Source organism: Hemiscyllium ocellatum, chromosome 12, assembly GCF_020745735.1.
Source record: "Hemiscyllium ocellatum isolate sHemOce1 chromosome 12, sHemOce1.pat.X.cur, whole genome shotgun sequence".
Lineage (NCBI taxonomy): Eukaryota > Metazoa > Chordata > Chondrichthyes > Orectolobiformes > Hemiscylliidae > Hemiscyllium > Hemiscyllium ocellatum.
In genome coordinates, this window is record NC_083412.1 from 31,421,489 (window position 1) to 31,447,117 (window position 25,629).

General features: G+C 42.1%; 1 protein-coding gene across 1 annotated transcript in view; it reads right to left on the bottom strand.

The window, feature by feature from the left end:
- The window catches only part of frmpd4 (FERM and PDZ domain containing 4), a 154,619-nt gene that overhangs the window by 49,982 nt on the left and 79,008 nt on the right, over nucleotides 1–25,629 (bottom strand). Inside the window, exons 4-5 of the mRNA XM_060832964.1 lie at nucleotides 21,947–22,051; nucleotides 18,814–18,921 (exon numbers count right to left, since the gene is read on the bottom strand). Of these exons, the coding sequence (XP_060688947.1) occupies nucleotides 18,814–18,921; nucleotides 21,947–22,051 (213 nt within the window). The remainder of the gene's footprint in view (nucleotides 1–18,813; nucleotides 18,922–21,946; nucleotides 22,052–25,629) is intronic.

Consider the following 25,629-nt stretch of genomic DNA (forward strand, 5'->3'; position numbering starts at 1 on the left):
CACTGCCTGCCAATCCGAAATGGAGCCGTTTATCACTACTCTTTGTTTCCTATCAGCCAACCAATTTTCAATCCAATCTAGTACTTTGCCCCCAATACCATGCGCCCTAAGTTTATTCACTAACCTCCTTTGTGGGACTTTGTCAAAAGCTTTCTGAAAGTCCAGGTACACTACATCTACTGGATCTCCCTCGTCCATCTTCAGAGTTACATCCTCAAAAAACTCCAGAAGATTAGTCAAGCATGATTTCCCCTTCATAAATCCATGCTGACTCTGTCCTATCCTGTTACTACTATCCAGATGTGCCGTAATCTCATCCTTTATAATAGACTCCAGCATCTTTCCCACCACTGAGGTCAGACTAGCTGGTCTATAATTTCCTGCTTTCTCTCTCCCACCTTTCTTAAAAAGTGGTATAACATTAGCCACTCTCCAATCCTCAGGTACTGATCCCGAATCTATCGAATTCTGGAAAATCGTCACCAACGCATCCACGATTTCCCAAGCCACCTCCTTCACTACCCTGGGATGTAGACCATCAGGCCCCGGGGACTTATCGACCTTTAGACCTAACAGTCTCTCCAATACCAAATCCTGGCAAATACAGATTCCCTTAAGTTCAGGTCCTTCAGCCACTGTTACCTCAGGGATATTGCTTGTGTCTTCCCCAGTGAACACAGATCTGAAGTACCCATTTAATTCTTCTGCCATTTCTTTGTTCCCTGTAATATATTCCCCTGTTTCTGTCTTCAAGGGCCCAATTTTAGTCCTAACCATTTTTTTGCCTTGCACATACTTGAAAAAGCTTTTACTATCCTCCTTCATATTATTGGCCAGTTTACCTTTGTACTTCATTTTTCCTCTGCGTATTTTCTTCTTAGTAATCCTCTGTTGTTCTTTAAAAGCTTCCCGGTCCTCTGTTTTCCCACTTATCTTTACTATGTTATACTTTTTCTCTTTTAACTTTATATGTTTCTTAACTTCCCTCGTCAGCCAAGGCCACCCATGCCTCCTCCTGAGATCTTTCTTCCTTTTAGGAATGAACTGATCCTGCAACTTCTGCATTATACACAGAAATACCCACCATTGTTCCACCATGGTCATCCCTGCTAAGGTATTGCACCATTGAACTTTGGCCAGCTCCTCCCTCATAGATCCCTCTGCTCATCCACACTACCAAGTATCCGACCATTAGTCCAGTACCCCATCTTCTTGTTACTCTTACTAAAGTGAATCACTTCACACTTAGCTACATTGAACTCCATTTGCCACCTTTCTGCCCAGCTCTGCAGCTTATCTATATCCCGTTGTAACCTGCCACATCCTTCCTCACTGTCAACAACTGACTTTCGTATCATCCGCAAACTTGCTCACCCAACCTTCTAGCCCCTCCTCCAGGTCATTTATAAAAATGACAAACAGCAATGGTCCCAAAACAGATCCTTGCGGAACTCCGCTGGTAACTGCACTCCAAGATGAAACTTTACCATCAACTACTACCCTCTGTCTTCTTCTAGCCAGCCAATTCCTAATCCAAACCTCCAATTCACCCTCAATGCCATATCTCTGTATTTTTTGCAGTAGCCTACCATGGGGAACCTTATCAAACGCCTTACTAAAATCCATATACACCACATCTACGGCTTTACCCTCATCCACCTCCTTAGTCACCTTCTCAAAGAATTCAATAAGGTTTGTGAGGCATGACCGGCCCTTCACAAAACCATGCTGACTATCCTTGATCACATTATTCCTATCCAGATGTTCATAAATCCTATCCCTTACAATTCTCTCTAAGACTTTGCCCACAACAGAAGTGAGATTCACCGGCCTATAGTTACTAGAGTTATCCCTACTCCCCTTCTTGAACAAGGGAACCACATTTGCTATCCTCCAGTCTTCTGGCACTATTCCTGTAGACAACGAGGATATAAAAATCAAGGCCAATGGCTCTGCAATCTCCTCCCTTGCTTCCCAGAGAATTCTAGGATAAATGCCATCAAGCCCAGGGGACTTATCTATTTTCACCCTTTCCAGAATTTCCAACACCTTTTCCCTACATACCTCAAAGCCATCCATTTTAATTAATTGTGACTCAATATTCACATCGGCAACAATGTCCTGTTCCTGAGTGAATACTGACGAAAAGTATTCATTCAGTGTCTCCCCAATTTCTTCATCCTCCACATGCAACTTCCCACTACTATCCTTGACTGGACCTATTCCTATCCTAGTCATTCTTTTATTCCTGACATACCTATAGAAAGCCTTTGGGTTTCCCCTAATCTTACCAACCAAGGACTTTTCATGTCCCCTCCTTGCTGCTCTTAGCTCTCTCTTTAGATCCTTCCTGGCTACCTTATAACTCTCAATCGCCCCAATTGAACCTTCACGCCTCATCTTTACATAGGCCGCCCTCTTCCCTTTAACAAGGGATTCCAATTCCTTATTAAACCACGGCTCCCTCACACGACCCTTTCCTCCCTGCCTGACAGGTACATATTTATCAAGGACACTCAATAGTTGCTCCTTGAACAAGCTCCACATATCGATTGCACCCTTCCCTTGAAGCCTACTTCTCCAAGCTACGCATCCTAAGTCCTGCCTCACCGCATCATAATTTCCCTGCCCCCAGCTATAACTCTTGCCCTGTAGTACACACTTATCCCTCTCCATCACTAGAGTAAAAGTCACCGAATTGTGGTCACTGTCCCCAAAGTGCTCACCTACCTCCAATTCTAACACCTGGCCTGGTTCGTTACCCAGAACCAAATCCAGTATGACCTCACCTCTTGTTGGCCTGTCTACATATTGTGTCAGGAAACCCTCCTGCACACATTGGACAAACACCGACCCATCTAACGTACTCGAGCTGTAGCTTTCCCAGTCAATATCGGGAAAGTTAAAGACCCCATAACAACCACCCTATTACTTTCACTTTTCTCCTGAATCATCCTTGCAATCCTTTCTTCTACGTCTCTAGGACTATTAGGAGACCTGTAGAAAACTCCTAACAGGGTGACCTCACCTTTCATATTTCTAAGCTCAGCCCAAACTACCTAAGATGGCGAGTCTTCATCCATCGTCCTTTCCACCGCTGTAATACTATCTTTGACAAGCAATGCCACACCTCCCCCTCTTTTACTCCCACCTCTGACCCTACTAAAACATTTAAACCCTGGAACCTGCAACAGCCAATCCTGTCCCTGTTCTACCCATGTTTCCGTAATAGCCACAACATCGAAATCCCAGGTACCAACCCATGCTGCAAGTTCACCTACCTTATTTCTTATACTTCTCGCATTGAAGTATACACACTTCAAGCCACCTTCCTGTTTACAGGCACCCTCCTTCGAGATTGATGCCATGTTCCTAACCTCCCTACACTCCAGGTCCTGCACCCTAAAGCTACAGTCTAGGTTCCCATGCCCCTGCAGAATTAGTTTAAACCCCCCCAAAGAGCACTAGCAAACCTCCCCCCAAGGATACTGGTGCCCCTCGGGTTCAGGTGTAGACCATCCTGTTTATAGAGATCCCACCTTCCCCAGAAAGAACCCCAGTTATCCAGAAACAGGAATCCCTCCCTCCTGCACCATCCCTGTAGCCACGCATTTAACTGCTCTCTCTCCCTATTCCTCAACTCTCTATCACGTGGCACGGGTAACAAACCAGAGACAACAACTCTGTTTGTTCTAACTCTGAGCTTCCAACCTAGCTCCCTGAAAGCCTGCCTAACATCCTCATCCCTCTTCCTACCTATGCCGTTGGTGCCGATGTGGACCAGGTCTTCAGGCTGCTCCCCCTCCCCTTAAGGACCCAGAAAACACGATCAGAGACATCACGTACCCTTGCACCCGGGAGGCAAGATACCAAACGTAAGTCTCTTTCGCCCCCACAAAACCGCCTATCTGTGCCCCGAACTATCGAGTCTCCAATAACTATTGCTCTGCTCTTCTCCACTCTTCCCTTCTGAGCAACAGGGATAGGCTCCGTGCCGGAGGCCTGAACCCCATTGCTTACCCCTGGTAAGTCGTCCCCCCACAAGTATCCAAAACGGTATACTTGTTCTTGAGGGGAACGGCCACAGGGGGTCCCTGCACTGGCTGGTTCCTCCCAGTCCCCCTCACTGCCTCCCATCTGTCTACAATCTTTGGAGTTACTACTTCCCTAAAGCTCCAATCTATGACCCCCTCTGCCTCCTGAATGATCCTAAGTTCATCCAACTCCAGCTCCAGTTCCCTAACACGGTCTTGGAGGAGCTGGAGATGGGTGCATTTCCTGAAAATGTAATCTGCAGGGACGACCATGGCATCCCTCACCTCAAACATGTTGCAAGAGGAACATTGCACTGCCTTCACTGCCATCCCTCTAAAAGTAACCTTTAAAAAAAAACTTGGTCTAAACACTAGAACAAGCTGGTTGTCTAAATTTCTGTGCCTTCACACTATCAATTTGTTATCTGTTTTTCTGTGATGCATCTAGTTTACCAAATAATTCAATGTATTCTCATATTAATTTGGACAAATTCAGGCTCTGTCAGATAAGTTGTAGTTCGGGATGTGATTCCTTATTTGATTGTTGAGTTACTGCGAGGTTAATTAAACCCTTGGACAAGAATACTCTGAGACCCTGGGATTAGGAGGTTTCTAACCAGCTCACATAAATCATCCTTTTTTGTTGTCAATAATATTTATCAAAATGCTTAATGCATACTTGATTGTATCCTATCTCCATATATTTCAATTGTTTGTATTCCCCCATTTCCCTAACTCTGTTCATTGATTGCATTGACCTCTTGTTTGTGAAACTTGTTGTCTAAGATAATGGTTCTGATGAAATTAATGTTCTGTTACATTGGTTTCGTCCATTGTACCGATGTCTCACACAATGTGTAGGAGCCCAGAATCAATTATTCTCCCCACAATCCAAACACTTCTTTCCTTTTCTCCAAATCTCTCTCTTTCTCATCATTCCCTCTCTCGTTCAGTCTTTCTCCGTCTTTATCACCCACTATCTGAGTTTTTTTTTCTTGCTGTTTCTTGTTTGTCCCTCTTTTCATCATGTTATCGCCTGTGTAGTTTTATTTCTCCAAAATGTGTTTCTAAGGTTGTGATCAGTTAATCTTGTTAGCAATCATGCAGTTTTTGGAGAAGCTTTGCCAGGAGTCAGGGGTTTAGGATTCATATTATTAGTCGACTTAAAAAGACTTTCTTTAGGTAGGGCAGGGTAACTGGAATACCATTGGAATATACCAGAGATTGGTCCGTAACAACCGAGATAGTGAGGAAAAGGCCTTTCCCACCTTCACCAATCCTATTTGTATCTGAGGTCATGTGTTATAGCATCATAGACATGCTCTACAAGAAATGACAGCAGTTGAATTCTCAGACAAATAAATGGAAACAGTGACATTTTTAACTTGAAGCAGGCAGAAAAACACAGGTAAATAAAGTGAATGTTTCAGGTCTGTAACCTTTCAGTAGGTCGGACTTTGTTCATGCTGTTTTTTTCCAGAGATGCTGCCAGGCATGCTAAGCAGGAATAGCATTTTCTGTTTTTATTCCTTTTGAGATCAATGATATTTTCATTTCTCCCACACTTGTAGGCAGAGAATTTTAGTGAAAATTGGTGTTGACTAATGTGAAAGCTGACAGTATTGGGAAATGCGATGCCAGTAACAACAGGTCCAACTTAGCTATACAAATTCAGTTGATAATGGAACCTTTGTGGGTCAACTGTAGCTTGGTTGATAATATTCTTGTGCCTGAGTCAGATAGTTGTGGGTTCAAGTCCACTCACGGAGCTGAACACAATGTCAAGGCTAAAAATCCTCCTCATTGCAGAAGAAGTGACAGGAGTATGCCTATGCTATCTTTCAGATGAGATGTTAAACTAAGACTGTGCCTTGCCTGTCTACTCAGATGCATACAAGTGGTCCTATGTCACTATTTAAAAAAAAAGCAGGTGAATTGGTCAGCATTTATTCAACAATAAATATCATAAAATAGATCAACTTACTAGCTGTTAGATTAATCCTTGTGAGAATTTGCAATGTGAAAATTAGCGACATTTCTGACATTATAACAGGAACTCTCTTTTAAAAAAATAATTGATCGGCCATAATGAGCTCTGAGATGTGAAGTAGTCATAAAATCTGCTATCTAAGTACAAATCTTTCTCTTTACCTTCAGCACTTGACTGTGTGCCCAGAAGCCTGGCTCAGCAGAACATCAGCATGACACTGTTCCTCTTTGAATATTGCTGTAAGTTCTGTCTTACCAAGTGAGATGGAGCTGCGTTTATTCAATTTCTGGCAGTTTTGTCTTAAGTACTCACTTCCAGTGCACTGCAATATGGAATTGAGTCAGCATACCTTTGGGATAATAAAAGCAAAAAATCTTCCCAAGTGTGTCCGTAAGTTTTCAAATTCAAAATAGAACATGGATTTGGCACAATGTTACACAGGGGTGAGGCATTTCAGTTGAATGGAGAAAGAAATGGAAATTGTTCTCCTGAAAGCAGAGAAGGTTAAAGGGAGATTTAATAGTGTTTAACATTTTTGATACAGTGATAGGAATATACAATTTCCATTTTGACATTGCAGGTAGCCAGGAAGGTGAAGAAGGTGTTTGGCATGCTTACCTTCAGCGGGTCAAGAGTTTTAAGTAAAGAAGTTGGGACATCATGTTGCAGCTGTACAGGACATTGGTGAGGTTCACTTTTGGAGCACTCCGCACTGTTCTGGTTGTCCTGCTATATTAAGGATATTACTAAATTGGAAAGGTTGGGGGTGCAGAAAGGATTTACAAGGATGTTACCAGGACTGGAGGGTTTGAGTGTTAAGAACAGGCTGGACAGGTTGAGACTTGTTTTCTCTGGAGCATAGGAAATTGAGGGGTGACCTTGTAGAGGTTTATAAAATCATGAAGGGCATAGATAAGGTGAATAGCAAAGGTCTTTCCCCCAGGGTAGGGGAGTTCAAAACTAGAGGGCATAGGTTTATGGTGGGAGGTGAAAGATTTAAAAGGGACCCGGGGGGGGGGGGCAATGTTTTCGCACAGAGGGTAGTTGGGTAGTTTGTATGTGGAATGAACTGCCAGAGGAAGGGGTAACTGCAGATATAGTTACAATATTTAAAAGATATTTTGACAGGTGCATGAATGGGAATGGTTTAGAGGTATACGAGTCAAACACAGGCAAATGGGACTAGTTTAGTTTGGGAAAGCTGGTTGTCATGGATGAGTTAGACTGAAGTGTTTGTTTCTGTGCTGTACAACGCTATAAGAGGGTCAGTGACCATGGATGTAAAGTAATTAGCAAACGATTTAGAAGGACAATGAGGAAAAATATTTATTTGCAGCAAATATCTGGAATCACTGACTTAAAAGGCATAATGTAATATGAAAGGAATTGTCCAATTATCTGAAGGAGAAGACATTTGATGTTAGAAATCAGAGAGGTGGAATTGGTATTCCATGCTCTCTGATTCTCTGAAGCGTTTCACATCTGCAGAGAAAGTACAGAGAAGGTGTGCTCTGTCAGATCAGTTATGCAAGTGAAAGGAAGTAATTTCACTCCAGTGAAGTTTTAATATGACCCACAATCAAAATTCACAAAGAAATGTTTTGCTCTGCTTTATGTAACAATTTCCATGGCAACACTGTTCTTGGAGTAAAAAGTGAGGTCTGCAGATGCTGGAATCAGAGCTGAAAATGTGTTGCTGGTTAAAGCGCAGCAGGTCAGGCAGCATCCAAGGAACAGGAAATTCGACATTTCGGGCAAAAGGCTTTAGCCCGAAATGTCGAATTTCCTGTTCCTTGGATGCTGCCTGACCTGCTGCGCTTTAACCAGCAACACATTTTCAACATTGTTCTTGCCCAAAATGGCATAAAGCAAACTCACATGCAAAATGGCAAGAAAATGTACTAAATCTCTTTATTTATTATTAGCTGAAGCAAGGCGGAGAGGTTAGTATCAAGCAGTTCTAAGTGGACCTTTTCTTAGAAATGACAGAAAACCCCATAAACATCTATATGGTGGTACGGGTTCTGAAGGTGTCAGCCCCATAGAGAGTTGAGAAGTGGTCCCCGTTGTCTTTGTTGACCTACTTAATGGATCGTTTCTGGTGAGGCTGTCCCATAGTCAGCGCCTACCTGCCTACCTACATACTTGTGGCATTTGGCTGGAGTCCTTTGGCATTCATAGGACATCCACGTAAATTTCAGCTTCTCAAGGTGTTTCTACAGGGCAAAGGGCAGGCCAATGTGATTGTTTGAAAATTCACTGATGTACGCTGGGTGTCAGTGCAAGCTCTAAGCAAAAAAAATTTGGAATTGCTTTATATCAAACATCTGCAACGTGTTTCAACCAATGTATTTGCTTCACACAGGCTCTGCCCACAGGTGCTGCAAAGAGACAGCAGAAGGTTGCTCTGAAAATGGATAACTGTGATTTGGAGATGCCGGTGTTGGACTGGAATGTACAAAGTTAAAATTCACACAGCACCAGGACTATAACCTGGTGTTGTGTGATTTTTAACAATGGATAGTTGGTGTGACTTTCAGAAATTGAATGTTTTTCCAGGTTTTAATACAAGTGTTGCAGTCTGTTGTTCTGTTTGCAATTTTCCTCCGGGCCTCACAATCCCATGTATAGCCCGACAGTTGGAGTTCTTTACTGCAGTTGAAAAGAAACCCAGATTAGAAAATGGCTTGGGGCCACTCAACAGAGAGTGCTATCAAGAAGGAACTCTTCCTATCTCCCATCTGTTAGTAAAACGAAGCCAAATTCAGGCATGTGCAAGTTGCCTGCCCACGTTGTGCTAATGGACATTTTATTTCAAGACATCGGACTCTAGCATAAAGATTAAAGCAAAATAATTGATACTGGAAAAATTAAGCTAGTCTTGAAATATTGAGCAGCTGGCAGCTTTGTAGAGAGAGAAACAGTTACATTTTCAAGTCTGTGTGAACGTTGGTTACTGAAGAAGAGTGATACTGGACTCAAACATGTTAACTCTGTTTCTCTATCTTCATTACATTGTAAGTTGCTAAGGAAACAGGCTGTTTCAAAGCCTTTTCACCTGGTTTGGTTCTAGCCCAGACTTTTGGAATGAAAGTCTTTCCTTTGTCCAAAGTAAGTTTAATTTGTACAAGGTTAGAGTTCCTTGTTGTGTGAAACACACTGGTTTGGTGTTAATTGATAGGCTTGTTTCGAAGTCTGGTGAAAGGTTTTGGGAATGGAAATGTCAACATGACTCGATTCTGCAAAATTCTAACTGTATGGGTTTCCCACCTTTTGTGTATAAATAGCAGGAGCAGAAAAGCTGTGCAGTATATCTGCTGAAGGTTAGATTGGTTGTGGAAATATCAGTGAGAGGATCTGATTCAATATGCCTGTGTTACACAGCAGAGCTCAGCATCAAACACTGTTAAACATAACTCAGTACGTGGATGTTCACTCGGTCAATCAGGACCAAAAATGTTTGGCCAGACATTTTACATTTGCTTTATATAATTGCAACTCCTCACATAAGATGCATTTACAACTGCTTCGCACAATCATTTGTACTGATTCTTTCAACTACATGTTCTCACTGGATTTTCCTGCCATTTTGTGGATATCTTTAATCAAAGGTAATATTACTGAACGTTGCCTTGGAGGTTACTATATAGAACTGAGCAAAACATTTCTTTGTTTATGATGTGATGCAGTGAAGAGGTCTTCTCTAGTCTAAAGGATAGTTTCTACTATTTACACTGTCCATATTGAGAACAAGCACTGTCTATGTTGGGTATATTGTGCTGAGCATTGGGAAGAACTACAAAGGCCTCGCTGGTGACTCATGAAGCACAATGACTACTTCTAGCAATTCTTCAAGTTTCTCCCACCACATTAGCGTATTTGTATATCAATCCCTCCATTGACCATTCTGTGTCTACAATTTTTATTTCTTTTAGTTTTTATCTGAGTTTATCCCTGTAGGTTTGATAGTCATCAGTGTTGTATTAGAGTGGTGTTTTATTGAAGACATGAATGTAATCAGTTTGAGAGGGGATGATTTTGGTTAGAGCCTCGCCTTCTGAGAAGGTCAAAGGCTTAAACAAGTGGGCTATGGTTGTAAGTGAATGCACTCTCTTCACCGCTGTTAGCTCTCTGGGAAGAGGAAGCCTTTCAATGCTCATGGTGGGCCAAAGGGCTGAACATTAACATGCATCCTAGATTCAGTAACAACTGAATAGTATTGGGCAGGAAACAGACTACTTCTGATTGGACTTGTGCGACATCAGATTTAGAATGGGGAAGCTATCTGCTTCTTCATTTACATTCTTCACCTCGATTAGGACAGGATTGACACCACAGCAAAAACTGATAATTCAGAAGGTAAATATATCATATGTCAGGGCACCGAATCAGTTTTGGGGCACCTTCTGCTCTGAATTAGAGTATGTCAGTCAGTCTATGGTGAAGGTGCTATGATTAGACTCAATTCAATGCTGGGGAAAGCAAGGCCAATGAGTTACTTTGGCTGGCTACCCAATTTGGGCATTATGTCAAGGCAGGATTAGGACCAGCTATGCCGACCATGCACAAATAGACTGAATATTAAGTATGTATAAATCACACAGTCTATACAACAAAATCACAAATGGCAATTTTGGTTTCTGAGTTAGCCAGCCGTGGGCTTTGTGTGGGTCCAATGTCAATAATTAACTTGCAAGCATTTGTGTAGCATGGTGATTTCTTTTAAAACAGTTTTCGAGGCTGATCTTCGAGTAAACAATTTTTGTTGGTCCCAGACCAGAAGTGTAGGGATAAAACCATAAAGAGATTACTTGAAGCTGAGTATCTTTAAGCTCAGGTGTAAATATCTTTAAACTCAGGTGTATATTAGTTCCAAGAGGAAATAATCTGTAATTTCAGTCTATAACTTAAAGTTACATGTGACTTAAATTACTCTGGTGTGAATACTGGATGGATGGTGTTTTTGTTTGCTATTTAAGTTGCGGCATTGGGTACTGGACTGGGGGAGTATTTTAGGTACTGTATAAAAGTTGTTTCTTTCAATTTGTAAAGTGTTTTTGGATTAATGAGATTATATTTTCGTTATGTTTAAATATCTTTGAGTTTGTGTTATAAATAGATAGTTTGGTTTGACTTTCGTTTTTGATGATAAATTTCTGTGTTTTTGTCAAAGCAAAATTTGTAATATTGCGCGATCACGTTTCAGCAAGAGACCACTCTGTTAAAATGAAAACAAATCAAAATATGATCTATTCAGCTAAATTTCTGGCCAAGATCTCCCTCTCCCAGGAACAGCATCCACTGGGATCATAGAAGGAGAAGAAGCATTTGGGTGTGGTCTGAGCTGACTAAATCCCACTGAGCCACTCTCTATTCGTGCCTTTGGGAGAAAAAGTGCTCGAAGAGAAAGGTCAGAAATGAAGAGTTTAAAAGAAACTTTTTTTCCCTTTGGACAGGTAACAAACATTGACATCTTGAAAAGGATCTGAAAATCAATGTTAATTATAATAGTCATTATTAAAACAAATATCAATAATTGTTGACTAAAGGTTGCGGTCATTATATAAATAACTCCAGGTTACCGACATACAGCAGTAGTCTTTTTTAAGGTCTTAAGTGTGGAAGATGTGTCCAATGTAGTTGTCACAACAGAAGATTTTTATGTAGTTTAATTGGGCAATTAACTAATTAACATGATATATTTGGCTGTATAGTTTCATACTGCTGTACGCCAGTGTTGATTGGGCTCATTTGATGCATGGAATAAGAATAGAATGTGCATTTATGCAGCATAGTATTACCTACCCTGGACATCCTAACTGACTGATTTACAACCAAAACAATATACTTTTTAAGAATGCTCACATGAACCAAATTCAAGAAACATCGCATGCACAGCAAGTCCCAATAACCGTTCTGAAAAGTTGCTGTTTATAGTGGTGATGGCTGAGGGATAAAAGCAAGACCACTGGGAGAATTGCTTTTTTCTTTTTCAACTAAATTCAAAGGAGAGAAACTAGAACAATGCGAACTGCAGGATACATGCAGAGTGAACCTGCTGCTCCTATGTTTTTACATCCAAAAGAATAGGCACACTGGGTTTTTGTTAGACATTTCAACTGAAAGATGGCACCTCTGACATTGGTGCAGTCTTTCACTGCTTTATGAAAGTGTCAATCTGAGGATAAAACAAAGAACTGGGTGCTGGAGATCTGAAACCAAACCAGAAATTGCTTGGAAAGCTCAGCAGGTCTGGCAGTATCTGTGGGAAGGCAACAGAGATAACATTTCCAGTCTGGTGACTCTTCATTAGAGTTCCAGCTCAGGAATGTAGCCCTTTAAAGCAGCAAAAGTGCGATCCACAACACCCCCTGTAACCTAGCTACTGTTCAACCAACCAAACTCTTCCCCTCATCCAACAGCCCTGCCTCTGTTCACCCTCCTGTTCTCTTGCATCCCTGGATCCTCAATTCCACCAGCAACAGAGATGGTTTTTGGGGGATGGTGGTGGGATCGTTGTTTTCCTTTTTCTTGATTTAGTCAGAAGGTATGGGCTTTGTTGGCTGGGCCAGCATTTGTTGTCTGTCCCTAATTGCCTTTGAGAAGTAGGTGGAGAGCTGCCTTGTTTGACTGCTGTAGTCCATGAGGTGGAGGTAGACATATAACTGCAGCAATTTACCTTAAAGAGTACTTTTCAAATTCACAACTACAGCCATCTAGAAGGTCATGAGCAATAGACTCACCATACTAACATGAAAACACACCACAGCTCCTTCAGTGGCGTTGGGTCAAAATCCTGGAAATCTCTCCCTAAGGGCATTATGAGTCTACCGAGACCAAATGAAATGCAGCGGTTCAAGAATGCAGCTCATCACCATATTCTCAAGGGCAAATAGGGATGGCCTTTAAATATTGGCCCAGCCAGTGATGCCCACATTCCATGAATGAACAAGACAAATAAAAAGTATCTTGTAGATAATGGAGAGGCTTTGGGAAGTGTTGGTGGAGGGTTGTTTTTCAGACTGGAGGCCTGTGACCAGTGGAGTGCCACAGGGATCGGTGCTGGGTCCAGTACTTTTGCTGCTTTAAAGGGCTACATTCCAGTACTTATATAAATGATGAGCATAAGAGGTATAGTTAGTCAGTTTGCAGATGACACCAAAATTAGAGGTGTAGAGGACAGCGAAGAAGGTTACCTCAGATTACAATGAGATCTTGATCAGATGGGCCAATGGGCTGAGAAGTGGCAAATGGAGTTTAATATAGATAAATGTGAGGTGTTGCATTTTGGGAAAGCAAATCTTAGCAGAACTTATACACTTAATGGTAAGTCCTAGGGAACGTTGCTGAACAAAGAGACCTTGGAGTGGAGGTTCATAGCTCCTTGAAAGTGGAGTCGCAGATAGATAGGATAGTGAAGAAGGTTTTTGGTATGCGTTCTTTTATTAGTCAGGGCATTGAGTATAGGGGTTGGGAGGTTATGTTGTGGTTGTACAGGACATTGGTTAGGCCACTGTTGGAATATTGCGTGCAATTTTGGTCTCCTTCCTATCGGAAGGATGTTGTGAAACTTGAAAGTGTTCAGAAAGATTTACAAGGAAGTTGCCAGGGTTGGAGGATTTGAGCTATAGGGAGAGGCTGAATAGGCTGAGGCTGTTTTCCTTGGAGTGTTGGAGGCTGTGGGGTGACCTTCTAGGGGTTTATAAAATCATGAAGGGCATGGATAGGATAAATAGACAAAGGTAAAAACAATGACTGCTAATACTGGATACCAGATTCTGGATTAGAGTGTTGCTGGCAAAGCACAGCAGTTCAGGCAGCATCCGAGGAGCAGGAAAATCGATGTTTCGGGCAAAAGCCCTTCATCAGGAATAGAGGCAGAGAGCCTGCAGGGTGGAGAGATAAATGAGAGGAGGGTGGGGAGGGAGTGCAGAACGAGAGGGCATAGGTTTAGGGGAAAGATATAAAAGAGACCTAAGGGACAGCTTTTTCACACTGAGGGTGGTATGTGTATGGAATGAGCTGCCAAATGAAGTGGGGGAGGCTAGTACAATTGCAGCATTTAACAGACATCTGGATGGGTATATGAATAGGAAGGGTTTGGAGGGATATGGGCCGGATGGTGGCAAGTGGGGCTAGATTAGGTTGGGATATGTGGCCGGCATAGATGAGGTGGTCCGAAGGGTCTATTTCCGTGCTGTACATCTCTATGACTCTATAACTCCAACTAGACGCCTCCACCAAAAACATCGTCCCCTCCCCAACCCTCTCTGACTTCCATAAGGACAGTTCCATTCCTCAATCCTTGGTTCGTGCCACTCTCCCCACCAATGCCCCCCACAACCGGAAAATATGCAAAACCTGCCAAGCCACCACCACCCTCACCTACATTCAGGGCCTTGAACAGTCCTTCCAGGTGAGACAGAGGTTCACCTGCCTCTCCTCCAACCTAGTTTACTGCATCAGATGCTCCCAATGTGGTCTTCTCTACATCGGGGAGATCGAACTTAACTTAGGGAATGGCTCACCGAGCATCGCAACAGGGCCTGTATGGGCCGACCAGATCTCCCACTCACTGCCAATTTCAATTCCCCTCCCACTATCTTTCCAACATGACTATCCTTAGCCTCCTCCATTGTCACAACACATCTTACTGCAAATGGGAGGAACAACAACTCATCTTCCGCCTGGGCAGTCTACAGCCCGGAGGACGCAACATTGAGTTCTTCAATTTCAAATAACTTTCCTTCTCATCCCCCGACTTCCTTCCATTCCTCTAATCGACCTTTCCTTCCAGCCACCAATCGGATTCATTCCTCCCACTGACCAACCAGGTTGTGCCCTCTATCTGTCTCCACCTATTCCCACTTCACCACCTTGCCCCTGCCATGCTCTTTATCTGCAGCTTCCCCTACACCTACCCACAGTCCTGAAGAAGGGTTACACCTGAAACTCTGACTTCTCCACCTGATGCTGCCTGGCTTGTTGTGTTTTTCCAGCCTCCTGCTTGGCCACCACAGAAGACTTGGACAACATTTTAATAGGTGTGAAACAAAATAGAAATAGAAACTCCAGTTTCTGCAGTTTTTTTGTCTCTAATGTCTTTGCTCAAGCCTGGATATTGTCCACAACTTTGTGCAATTGGAGGCATGAACTGCTTCAGTATCTGAGATGTCATATATGGTGCTGACCATTGTGGAATCAGCAGCTAACATCCCTACTTCTGACATACAACCATACTACCTCCAAATAGGAGGGAAATACTATGCAGAGAAGATGGCCTTCTTTTATCATATTATTTAGGTACAAACACATCTTTGTATTCTCTATTCTAACCATGTTTTAGAGTAAATATATTTCATTTTATTTTAGGCACAACAGCAATAAAGGTGAATTGCAAATGATTTTCAGTCACAAATAACACATTTCTGGAGTCTTGGAATGATACTGCATCAAACCAGTATATTGTTAACTGTGAATTTGAAAGTTCCACAGTCAAATCCCAGCAGCTAAACTTTACTATGAATGGAGATGGCCTAGCACTGGGGTTGAGAATGGGAGGGGGCTTGCTTTGGTGGCTGGTGGATTGGAAAGTTATACTGCCACTGGTGACCAATTGAGAGTCTGCCCCCAAGTTCTGCCAGTCCCACCTCAGATGGTGCATAATGTGGTGACTTGTAAACTTTTCAGTACTGAATTAGATTAGATTACTTAGATTAGTATGCATGACAATAAAGCAAATTCAATTCAATTCAGAGGGGCAGCATCTCCGGAGCCTGAAAAATGCCACCGTTGGCAACTGGATTCAGGAATGCCGTGGTCAAGCAAGGAAAGGACTTGGCAAAATTTCAATGTTTAGTGCAGAGCAGTGGGTTAAGTGAGTAACAGCTGCAATGTTGCCATGAGGGAGGCTACTGTTTTCAGTGGTGGTGATGGGTGGATGAGGGTGTGTGTGTGTGTGTGTGTGGGGGAGGTGGTGGGGGGGATCTCTCTGTGACCCCCGAGAGCCTGTGAATTGGGGATGTCTGGTGAAACTACCTGAGAGGCTGACAGGTTTCACCCAGCACTCACCCCAGGTGACAGTGGGCTCTTCTGATGTGCAAAATGCCCATGGAGGCCAAATGTTACCCTAATCGGTCACTTTTGGTGCCCAGTGAACATTCACATCACCAATTTCTCTACTGCTGGTAGTAGTGTGTGCAGAAGGAAGATACAGAGTTCATTCTGAACCTGCACATGCAATCCCTGCCCTTGCCTCACAACCTAATCGTGCCCTCCCCCCACCGGGTGGGCACAGAAAACTCTGTCCTTTCAGTCAACAGCGAAGCCTATTGTTTTGAGGGAGCGCCTCCTGGGGGAGATGCAGGTTTGAACAGGGGCGAGCAAATGTGTGTCCTAAATTAATTCCACATCTCAATGGCAAAATGCCATGCTATGGCAACTGCAAACAATACTCTGCTCGTACTGGTGTCTGGGTTGGATGGATTACAGATAGATGTAGTCTGATTTTCTGGCTTCAGCAGCAATGCCCAACATCAGCAGACAGGAAGGTTGCAATAATAGAGCCTTACATTTTCTGGCAGGTCGCATTTGCCATTTCCCTCCATTGTCCTTCAATGTCAAATTCATTCCCTACTATCCTTCCTCGCTTTCTTAAATAAAAAGAGCCATTCAGCAAATTGAGCAGCTTTTTAAAAAAGTGGACTGAGATGAGACATTGCCTTCACAAATTGTCCTTCTGGTTTGCAGAAGAGAAAACCCAGACCAATTATTGCACAGTTCTGTCACAGCGATGAGAAGTACAAGTACTTTGACCCCCTGATGTAGTCTGCTTATTCTTGAAAAGGGAATGTTTTAGCAAACAATTCTAGTTAAGTTGGTACCTCCTTGCTGAATTAAATGATTGTATCCTCTGTGCTGTGATGAAACATCGAAACCAGGAGCAGGAATAGGCCCTTCGGCCCTTCAAGCCTCCTGTGCTATTGAAGATGATCATGGCTGCTCATCCAACCCAGTACCTTGTTCCCACATTCTCCCCACACCCTTTAATCCCTTTATCCTAAGAACGATATCCAACTCCTCCTTGAAAACATTCAGTGGCCTAGATCTGCCCATCCAGCATACAAACAGCCAAAAGCTTCTTTTCAATGAACGTGTTTTAAATGTTTGTTTAGTTCTCATTCTCCAGGAATTGCAGTTATCAAAAGGGAAGATAAAAAATATGTCCTATTGCAGTGGCATCCAGCCGTCGAGATGTGGACTTAACTTGTGGCACGAGTCTTACATGTTTCCATGCCAACCCCATTCCACCATCCCACACCAATCTCCCTCACAAGACATTGGTAAAACATTTATATAACATTGGTTAGGTCAAAGTTGGAACACTGTGTGCAATTCTGGTTGCCATGCTATCAGAGGGCAATAGCCCTGGAGGGAGTGCATAAGAGATTCACCAGGATGTTGTCTGGGGTGGATAGTCTCAGTTATGGGGAGAGACTGCATAGGCTGGGTTTGTTTTCCCTGTAGCAGACAAGGCTGCTGGTGGTGGTGGGGCGGGGGGGGGGGAGCGGTGGGGGGAATCTGACTGAGATGTATAAAATTATGAAAGGCAGAGACAGAGTAGATCATGAGAATCGTTTCTCAATGGCAGGCGTGTCTGAACCAGAAGGCACAAGTTTAAACTGAACAGCAAGTGGTTTAGAGGTGATCTAAGGAAAGTATTCTTACCATCCCGAAAGTTGTGGAAATGTGGAACATGCTGCCTGAGAGGGTGATGGATGAACGTATTCTCACAACATTTAAGAAGCCTGGAGGAGCACTTAAAATGCCCGGGCATAGTGACCATGTGCAGGGAAATGGGATGAGTGTAGTTTGGTATCTATTGGCCAGCATTGACATGTTGGACCGAAAAGCCTGTTACTACGGTGCATGACTTGTGAGACACCCAATCCCCCCACAAGAATAGCCTCCATTCATGACAGGGAGTATTGACAATGCATTTTAAAATAAAGCAAAGAACTGCAGATACTAGAGATCTGAAACCCAAACAAAATTTGCTGGAGAAACTCACAGCAGGTCCGTAGGAAGAAAAACAGGGTGAGTCTTTTGAGACTGGTGACTCCTCATCAGAACAGATCAGACCTAATGAATTTCTCTAGCAATTTCTATTTTGTTTCACACTTATTAAAATGTTGTCCAAGTCTTCTCTTCTTGGTAGTTTTAAATACCATGCATGAGACAAGCTTAAAATCATCCTCAGGCCAGTTACTGGTGAATGTAGAAAATGAAGATTTGGAAAAGGTTCTTCTTGTGCATTCGGAGAAGTACTTTTCAGGCTGGGATTAAATACCGTTTCCAAGTTTGAGCAGATAGTGTTTACTTTGCATTAAGTCACATTGTAATAGAACCAACAGTTATTATTTGTCCAAATACACAAAGTTAATTTGTTATAATCTCAAAACTGATATTTCTTGCCTCTGTAATGCAAAACTGAAGAAAAAGGCCTCTTAATAATTAAAATGTTCAGTAACCACACAGTGTGCTATTCTAAGATTAGAACTGTTACAGCTCAAAGACACACCACTAGAGGGAACTGCAAATATTTATATAGCTCATTCAGAGCTTCTGTTGTATATGTTCAGCGGTCAAGTGTTAGGTCACAGGATCAATTATTATAAAATACCTGAGAATCTAATTATTTTGATGCACTCAAGTCTTTTATCTGCAAAGCTATTGGAAAACATACTCAGCCCTGTCTGAATGCAGTCTTGACTGGAGGCACAGACTTACCTTCATTGTTGTACTGTTGTCAAATCGGAAAGATTTAGTTTGTCCATTCTCAAGATAAACTTTCAACACATTCGGCATGAACAGCAGGGAATTATCTTTGACAGTGTCCTGTGAACAGACAAGGCCGACATATTACAGTCTAACCTTTTTTCGACTACAATGGCATTTCTGCAGGAACATTATTGCATTTTCGTCCTCATTTTCTCCAGCAAGTACACTGAACTGTGAAATGTTCCTTACATTACTCTGTTTCAATTTAGAATATACTTTCACCATAAATCTACAGAAAATAATTTGTGTAAGATCTATTCCTGGAATAAATCAGAGAGATTTCTCTACTGTTAAAATTAAAGAAGCATGCATTGACCTGCTGTGTCATTACTCAAAATGAAAAATAGGAATTGTACTTTTATCCAGTGATTTCTCTCCTACTTTAACAGTTGTGTGTCTTCCTTTCTGCCTTTATCTTTGCTTTCTGACTGTTGCTTGCTCTTTCTCCTAATTGTCTTTGCTTGTTCTTTTTATTTATCAATCCAATTCCTTCTGTTACTGTAATTTCCTATGTTTGCTGTACAACCTGTTTCCTAGTGGATCTTTGTGCAATCAATTTCTTGCCTTTCCCTGTTTTACTGAAAGCAGATATTTTGTACTCTTTGAAAAGTATGAAGATAGAGACGAAAGCATTCCAATCTGTTGGTGGGAAAATATTCTTCAAACAAAAGCCTGAGGCCCAAGACAGACATTGAACTGCAGTTTGGAAAAAAGAGAGCTAGGAGTGGTGAAAGAAGGAAAAGCAAGCAACTGTGCTGCCAGATTGAGAAGAGGGGACAGATAACTTTAATATGATGTTGTGAGGGATCTGGAATTGCTTTGTTCTGCAATTCCCAGGAATCACTGGAATGTACACGGATAGCATAGGGACTTGATTGGTGTGCCAGGCAGGAAGGGAGGGGCTGAGGCATTGAATGGGAGACAGTGGCTCCCAAAGATTAGGTAAGGCAATTAAGTCCGATGTGAGTAAAATCCAAGATGCTAAATCAGGATTAAACACAGGGCTCAGCTCCAAACAGCAGGGTATGAGTACAATGGACCCTGAAACTAAACAGGGACTTTTAAATAACTATCCCTGAAACTGGAATTTGGACTGGAGGCGATGCATAATTGATCCTGAGGCCAAATCCGAAAATGAAACTGTAATGTTGAGTGTTGAATTTTTGAACTGTTTATCTTTTTGGTGTTTTAGAGTTGTGAGAGTATAACTGGTATCTGAGTCAGAACCAACAAAGTATTGCACTTCGGACTGAGGGTGCAGAGTTAACAATAGGGGAAGCACAGTGGCTCAGTGGATTGTGCTGCTACCTCACAGCTTTAGGGACCCAGGTTCGAGTCCAGCCTCGGGTAACTGCCTGTGTGGAGTTTGCACATTCTCCCCATGTCTGTGTGGGTTTCCTCCCACAATCCAAAGATGTGTAGATCAGGTGAATTGACCATGCTAAATTGCCCATAGTGTTAGGTGTATTAATTGGATTAAATATAGGGCAGGGGAATGGGTTTTGGTGGGTTACTCTTCAGAGGGTCGGTGTGGACTTGTTGGGCCAAATGGTCTGTTTCCATACTGTAAGGAATCTAATCTAATAGTAGATGACAATCCAAGCCCTCTTTCAAAGCAGCAAACCAAGTTTAGCAATTTGTTCGTTTGATGGTAACCTACTCTTCTGATTTGCAGCAGCCTGGTTTTTGGATAATGACAGAATCATTGAGTGTAAAGAAGTAATTAGGTTCTTTAATGGCTCTTGCCATTTTAAAATCCAACCAATTTAAAACATCCAGTTGTTACAAGACTCTGTGGCTAAAAAGAACATTGAGATATAATTGTAATATATGTAATACATAAAACAGATTTGTATATTGGCATAAATTTAACTTGCTGCTTAAATCTGGCTTGGTGTGATGAAAATAACAGAACAGGAAATCAGAGATCATTGTTCCAAGAATGTCACCCACACAGTTTCTCACCAATTCAGTTTAATTAGTGAATAGAAAAATGTGTGGGCTATGATTCAGGCACATGATTTGTTGTGTTCAAAAGTCCAAAATGCTATTTAATCACATTAAGCTTTGCACTAGCTGCAGTATATTAAAAAATATACTCTGTAGAGATAATGTACTAAATGGGTTCCTTTGATTTTGACTTTTTTTTTAGCAGATGGGATATGATTTCAACATAGATTTTTAAGTTGTAGTGAACATGACAAATATCCTTTTCCTTTAGTAAAATCTGGCCATTGACTGATGACTCTCTTTATTGCAGCTTTCAGATTTTCTGCTTCCAACAGATTATATATCTGTGATTAAATAAAAATATGTTTAAAGTTCAGCCATTTTTCCAAATGACACAATGCACAACATGTTAGCCAGCGTAACCACTGTTGGAACAAATATTTCATGTGGAAATATTGATTTATGCAGAAGAATATGCTTGACTGATTCATCCTCTAATATGTAGGAAACATGTTAAAAAGAAGTAACGTTCCACAATAGCTTTGTAACCATCTGATTCGTGCTGATCTGATCTGTTTTGTCTGCTTACATATTTTACCAGGATATAAAGGCTTCATGACTAAGGTTACGGGTGGTCCCCAGTTTACAAACATGTAACATACAAATGCTCATACGTACAAACAAGATCCCATACAGGGAAATATCAATACAGATTTTAAAGATCTTTGTACTTATGAATGGCTATTTTACATTATTCCAATTTGTTTTGATTTATGTGCAAACTGATTTGGGAATATACTCAAGAATGGAACCTGTTCACAACTGGGGACTGCCTCTATCCTGCTGGGATGGGAAGAAGTAGTGTACGAAGTGTCTCACATGGAGCATAATCTGCCAATAGAGACTAGTTGCTGTGTTGTAAATTCAACATAATTCTCATAAGTAAAATCTTAGAAATCAGGAAGACACAAAATTCACTAAATACCAAGTAGTTCAGGAGCAATCAGTGTTGGAACTAGACTTGGAGTTGGTGACACAAACCAAATGACATTCTTGGCCACAACGCTCAGTGGCAAGTGCTAATGTTCCACACATTGACTAAATGTACCATGTCAGCATTGTCTCCACTTACCGGGACCTGACCATTTATAATGACCTCCTCGGAAAAGCGAACTTTGACAGGATTGGACTTCAACCTGGCCTTCTTGGCTGCACTCATAAAGGCCGACTTGGGAGACTGAAACAGGGAAGAAAATTCAGGCACTGGAAATAGCTCATGGTATTAGTTATGTACTTGACATCAATGTTATAAGTGTTCAACTACAAACCATCTTACAGTCCATTGGAACAGTTGCATTACAGCATAAAAATGTAACAAATTTTCTGGGTGATTTTATTCAGAAACTGCCATCAACATAAAAATATTCTATATCCTGTTTTCTTTATAGATTTTACTTTAATTTTCAATTTTATTCTGTAACTTTGTGTTTTCCTTACTTTCTAGTTATGCCTGCAGTGGGGCTGATGGATGATCCTTCCCAAAATTTGTTAAGACCTCTAATCACAGCCCTCACCCTCACTACTTCATCACACTTGCCGTTTCCTCTTTTAGGGAATCACCTCACAATAAAATACCTCAGTGTCGCAGATAAATAAGAATTGGTCATAATTTTCACAAATCTGGCATCAAGTGCCAATGATCAGAAGGCATAGGGGCAGAATTAACCCATTTTGCTCACCGACTCCACTTTAACATACATAGACTCATAGAGTCATAGAGATGTACAGCACAGACCCTTCAGTCCAACCCATCCATACCGACCAGATATCCCAACCCAATCTAGTCCCACCTGCCAGCACCCGACCCATATCCCTCCAATCCTTCCTATTCATTTACCCATCCAAATGCCTCTGAAATGTTGCAATTGTACCAGCCTCCATCACTTCCTCTGGCAGCTCATTCCATACATGTACCACCCTCCACGTGAAAAAGTTGCCCCTTAGATCTCTTTTATAGCTTTCACCTCTCACCCTAAACCTATGCTCTCTAGTTCTGGACTCCCAGACCCCAGGGAAAAGACTTTGCCTATTTACCCATATCCATACCCCTCATAATTTTGTAAACCTCTATAAGGTCACCCCTCAGCCTCCGATGCTCCAGGGAAAACAGCCCCAGCCTGTTCAGTCTCTCCCTATAGCTCAAATCCTCCAACCCTGGCAACAGCCTTGTAAATCTTTTCTGAACCCCTTCACGTTTCACAACATCTCCTTAAAGAATTCTAACAGACTTACTGGGTTTGACCTTACTTTGATGAAGTAATGCTGATTCAGCACTATTTTACCATGCATTTCCAAGTACTCTGCAATCTCACGCTTAAAAATGGACTCTACGATTTAACTAACAACTGCGATCAGGCTAACTGGCTTATAATTTCCCTCCTTCAACAGGGGTATTTCATTGGTCAGTTTCCAGTTCTCTGAGACCATCCCTGACTCCAGTGATTCTTGAAAAATCACCACCAATGCCTCCACAATCTCCCCAGCTCGCTCCTTCAGAGCTCTGTAGTATTGCCCATCTAATCCAGGTGATTCATCCACCTTCAGAACTTTCAGCTTCGTCAGCACCTTCTCCTTCGCCACTACACTCACCTCTGCCCGCCTGACTCTGTTGAAGTTTTCATATGCTACTGTTGTTTTCCTCCAAGAAGTCTCTTGCAAAGTGCCCTTTCAGTTCTTCTGCTAGTTCTTTGTTCTCCATTACTATTTCTCTGGCTCATTTTCCAGTGTCCAATTTCAAGTTTCGCCTCTCTCTCACCTTTTATATATGTAAAAATAACTCATGCAATCTTATTTTATATTACTCGCTAGCTTACTCTCATATCTTATCTTCTCCACCCTTTACTGCTTTTTAGTTTTCTGTAGGTGTTAAAAGGCTTCCAAATCCTCTGGTTTCTCATGAATCTTCATCATTTTGTTCGCTTTTTCTTTTGCTTTTATGCTGTTCCTGACCTCCTTTGTCAGCAATGGTTGCTTCTTCCTGGGGATAAATTTTTACCATGCCTCCCAAATTATCCCCAGAAACTCCTGCCACTCTTCTTAATCAAACATCCTGCCTACAACAACAAATACACTGAACATGAACAACTTTTGAAAGGGCGGCACAGTGGTTAGCACTGCTGCCTTACAGCGCCAGAGACCTGGGTTCAATTCCCACCTCGGGCGACTGTCTGTGTGGAGTTTGCACATTCTCCCTGTGTCTGCGTGGGTTTCCTCCGGGTGCTATGGTTTCCTCCCACAGCCCAAAGCTGTGCAGGTCAGGTGAATTGGTCAAGCTAAATTGTCCACTGTCAAAGGGAAATGGGTCTGGATGTTTTACTCTTTGAAAGGTCGGTGTGGACTTATTGGGCTGAAGGGCCCGTTTCCACGCTTCAGGGAATCTAGTCTTTCACAGGATGTGGGTGTCCACTGGCAAGGTCAGCATTGATTGACCATCCCCTATTACCCTCAAAAAGGTGATCAATGCATACAATTCATGCAGTGCTAGTTCTGCAGATGGTATGTGTAAAACTGAAGGCACATTTCAACATCACATATGGAAACTGAGTAATTTTACATGTCAAGGTAGTTTTTTCGTTAATGGATACGTAACAACAGCTTAACAATTTAGTGATGACAATGGCCAATTAGGGTTGACAATATACTTATTCCTCCTTTTCGAATCTCAACTAAAGAAAGCTTTTCTCTTTTTCAGAAACAAGTTTCATATTCTAGAATGAGGCTGACATGCTTAAGGTTACACAGTGTTTGCTGATTGTAATGACACCATTCTATATTTTAGTCACAGTTTGTGACGGACACCTCAAAACAGAAGACATTGTAATTTGACAAGACTGAGCTCTTGTTGATTTCTTACAGACTAATGAAAGCCTGCCTGCAAATAAATTCAAACATAAGTTTATTGTAAATTAAGTTAATTCAAGAAATAAAAGTAGTGGGCGGCACGGTGGCACAGTGGTTAGCACTGCTGCCTCACAGCGCCTGAAGACCCGGGTTCAATTCCCGACTCAGGCGACTGACTGTGTGGAGTTTGCACGTTCTCCCCGTGTCTGCGTGGGTTTCCTCCGGGTGCTCCGGTTTCCTCCCACAGTCCAAAGATGTGCGGGTCAGGTGAATTGGCCATGCTAAATTGCCCGTAGTGTTAGGTAAGGGGTAATGTAGGGGTATGGGTGGGTTTCGCTTCGGCGGGTCGGTGTGGACTTGTTGGGCCGAAGGGCCTGTTTCCACACTGTAAGTCTAATCTAAAAAAAACTTTAAAACCTACATGTGTACATTATTGTGGTTTCACTGATTAATCTGTTACACAAAGTTCTGAAGTTCACACGATCCAAAACACAAAATAATAAAGCAATCAGTATCCCCCTCAGGTGGGCTTCTGACTCCATAAACTTTCTATCTATTTTCAAATCGGTAACAATGCCTGTCTGCACTTTTCTCAGGCTTACATGTATCGCAGTACCCATCTTATGTCTTTATTTCTTCCAGCCTACTTCAATGCTTTCCAGGTTAAGTTCCCACTAACCATTTTCCATAAATTTAAGCTCATTCAACACTGCTGCACCTATCCTAACCCATGCTCTGTCCTGCTTATCTCTTGCAAACCTGTAATACTGAATGTAGAATTTTCATCTTCATGTTCAAATCCCTCCATGGTATTGCTGTCGCTCTCCCTGAGACCTCATCCTGTGCCCCAGGCTTTTCAAGATCCCCATGACTCCCCATGAAGGGCGGCACGGTGGCACAGTGGTTAGCACTGCT